The sequence below is a fragment of the Acanthisitta chloris genome, unplaced genomic scaffold, assembly GCF_000695815.1.
Source record: "Acanthisitta chloris isolate BGI_N310 unplaced genomic scaffold, ASM69581v1 scaffold28813, whole genome shotgun sequence".
Lineage (NCBI taxonomy): Eukaryota > Metazoa > Chordata > Aves > Passeriformes > Acanthisittidae > Acanthisitta > Acanthisitta chloris.
Genome location: NW_008663721.1, coordinates 18,903 through 22,222, shown reverse-complemented (window position 1 = coordinate 22,222; position 3,320 = coordinate 18,903). Strand labels below are relative to the sequence as shown.

The following is a 3,320-nucleotide window of genomic DNA, read 5'->3' as shown; positions in this document are numbered from 1 at the left end:
TCACACTGATTCTGATGGAGCTGTCAGTGCTGCTACACATCTGAAGTCTCTGTACAACAGTGGCATGTCCCTGTGAGATGAAGGATCACTTCTGCCTTTCCTAGCCTTTAAAACAATATGATCAGCTTCCTTCAGCTGAACTGCTAGAGGTCTGAAGTCCAGAAAACAACCTTTATATGGTTAATTTGGGGAGAAAGTGATCTTCTAGTGCTTTACATAACCTAATCTCTGGATCAGGTCCTATACTTGATTTGGTACCCTCAGATTCTCCCTTCGGGTACTGAGCTCTGACTTCCCCAGCACACGTCCCCAGAAGGTAATGTGTGTTTCTGGTTTGACTTTTAGCTGCTATTACAACAGGGTTTTCTCTCTGACTTCTCACCTTAAACACTGCAGCAGCATCCCTCCTCTTCTCTGTCCCACTGTACTTCTGTCCACATTGATAGAAATTGCACACTGGTTTTTCTGACACTAGAGCCTGTAGTAGACATCCTAGAAATAGGAGCTCATCATTTTCTTTGCACCTGTTTTTTTACACACACCTCATTTCCTTGTTTCACAGGTAAGAAATCTCCATTCTGTATTTCCTCTCTTTTCAATTTGTGAAGTTTTCTCAACTAATTTTCTCTTCAGTACAACCTTATAAATCCCATCTAATGACCTGCTGGGTAATGTGCCATTATGGAAACATGTCTGATTCTTGCTGGTTTCAACCTCCAGTGCTAGAAATGAGGTGAAAAGAAAATTGTTCTGTTCCTATTTTCTATGCCTCTGACTAACCAGACAGTGTCTTTGTGTTGTCAAGGCAAAAAGAGACATGGACCATGTCATTTGGCCTCTCTTTGTCTGAGTCACAGATTCTTGCAAGGGACCAAAGTGTGATGGGTAATATACTGGTGTGATCAACAAATGGTTATGTGAATAAAAGAAAGAAATCTTCAGCACTTTTTCAGCCAAGACATCTGTCTGGATAATATTTTGTGTCAGGAACTGACCTGATGAGTAAAAATCCTGACTTCTACTCTCTGAAATATCAAGTGAAAAATTTAAGATAAGGTTTAAATTTCCCTCAGTAGTGAGATTTTTGGAAGAAAGAAGACAAAAATAGAACCATTACGGAAGGTGTCTTGCTTAATATGAGGGATGTGTAACAAACAGAGGAGAAATACTCTGCCTAGTGAACTTCTTTTAACCATTACCAGTCTCTTCTCTTAATACTTTCTTTTAGTTTGAATTAAAATCCTGTGCCAGGAAGCTTCCCAATACATCAGCAGTGGAACCTCATCCTCATCTTGGCTTGCTATTTAAAAAAAAAGTTGTATTAGGTACTTTTTTTTCCCCCCTCTAGCTCTGGTAAAGGAATCTGAAGCCAAATTCTGGACATATGTCACAAGAATAAATTTTGAAACTCTTGAATCAAGAGAGTTCTCAGCTCTTCTGGGGCAATCCTGTGTAAAACAAACAACCCTATCAAAAACTCACCCTAATCTCCTGTGATTATCTCATATTCTCTGTGCAATGAAGAAAAAAAATTAAGGTATTTTATATATTTCCCCATGTAGTAACCCCCAAAAGATCTCATGCATTACCTGTGCATTATTGAAAACAGTAACTTGTCATAAAAAATTGCATAAAATTCTGCCATAAATTAATTATAGTGATTTTTTATATCATGGATACACCTCTAAAAATACATAGAAACAGTAAGTGTGACTGTTTGTCTTGTTCCAGTCTCCAATGCATTAGCCTCTATTTCCATCTACCTGCTCCTCTTATCTTGCTCACCACATCATCCTTGCAGCTTGTATTCTTAGGGCTGCTCTGCATGTTGTTTTTCCACCATTCTTCCACTCGAGTGCTTTATGCTGTTATTTCTGAAAACAGACAAAACAGGTCTCTAAGGAAAACTTCCTCTCCTGCTTGCCCTGTGAAGCACAGTCATTTCACTCTGTTGTACTCACTGTTGCAGCCATTGCTGCTTGTAGCTTCAACCAGGTTGGCACCACACTCTGAAGAACTTGTCCTTGGAATGGAAACTTTCCTGACCATAAGAGACAAAAAACAGACAACAGAGAGAGGGGAAAAAATACAGAGTGAAAAGTTACCAGAGCAGAGGCAAAGGAATGGAATGATGCTTCCACTGAGGAAAGTGACTTGCATCCTCTGCAATTACTCTCTAATTAATACCCAGCGGTTTTGAGCAGCATTTATTAGAGGGAGAAGAACAGAGAGCAGAGGCAGGTACAGCACCCGGAGCTCATGGCTTCTCTCTTGAAGTTAATGTTCCTGTTTGTCTGATCTCTCAGGTCTTTATTTAAATTATTTAATTTATCATCAATTCTCTTAGTGTTTGGAAAAGAAATGTGAATTTTTCCATACTTTGTTGAGGAGAAACAAATCTTGTACCTAGAGCTCATCTCTTGCTGTCTCCTTCCCTTTCTTTTAATAGTATTCAGGCATCTGCTCTCTTGAGAAGAGTCATGAGCTATTCTCTGCCCTGTCCAGTTTGTGTCCTGTGGTGATGTAACTCCTCCACAAAGTCTGTTGCCTTGGACAGCTTCAATGGCTTTATTCCTAGTCCCTGTGGTTTTGGCTGGCTGAGTTCCTGTTCATCAAGATTACACTTACCTTACAGGTAATTTGCCATTTCAACATGGACTTACAGTGAAATATAGAAATTAATTGCAGATTTATTTCCATTTTCCATAGGATTTGCTCTATTCCTCTAAGCTGTGTGTGTGACATTCAGGCCTCTCTATTGCTTTGAAGTAAAAACTTGCTTATGTGGCACGTATACTCATCAGCTACTTCTTCCAGTAACCCTTGCACAGTATGTTTCTGGAGGAGGAAGGCCAGATGGACCTGGTCTGATAGGTGCATTGCTGAAAGCAAACTGTGCCATTAGTTAGCTCAGTACCAGGGGAATAGCAGGGATTGGTGCACCCTCTCCTGTTTTCCCCATGTTGGAAGAACAGGCTTGTTGTCCTTGATCAGTACTGTTTGTTGGGGAGGAGAGGGTGTTTATTCCAAGGGGGAGAGTGGCTAGGCCTGGATTTTCCCTGCCCCCAGGCACTCTGTGCTGCTCACAGGTTGTGCAGCCTAGAGCCACACAGAAGCTCAGTCCAATCCAAGATTATTTTTTAGTGTTAAATAGCAAATCACTCTTATAAAATCAGTTCTGTTTTAAACTCATATATATATATATATATAAGTGTTACATTCACAATGTGAATATTTGACTACCCTTGCTAAAACACAGTTGTTGGTGTGATGTCAAATCTTCTGGCGAACCCTGGGGGTTAGCAATAGCAGTAGTTTTA

At 40.2% G+C, this 3,320-nt stretch overlaps 1 protein-coding gene across 1 annotated transcript in view; it reads right to left on the bottom strand.

Annotated features, from left to right (window-relative positions):
* Positions 1-1,938: 1,938 nt before the first annotated feature.
* Positions 1,939-3,320, bottom strand: part of NRG4 (neuregulin 4) — a gene marked incomplete at its 5' end in the record, with an annotated part of 10,582 nt that continues 9,200 nt past the window's right edge. The window contains one exon of the mRNA XM_009071081.1: positions 1,939-2,041. Coding sequence (XP_009069329.1) covers positions 1,939-2,041 — 103 coding nt within the window. The remainder of the gene's footprint in view (positions 2,042-3,320) is intronic.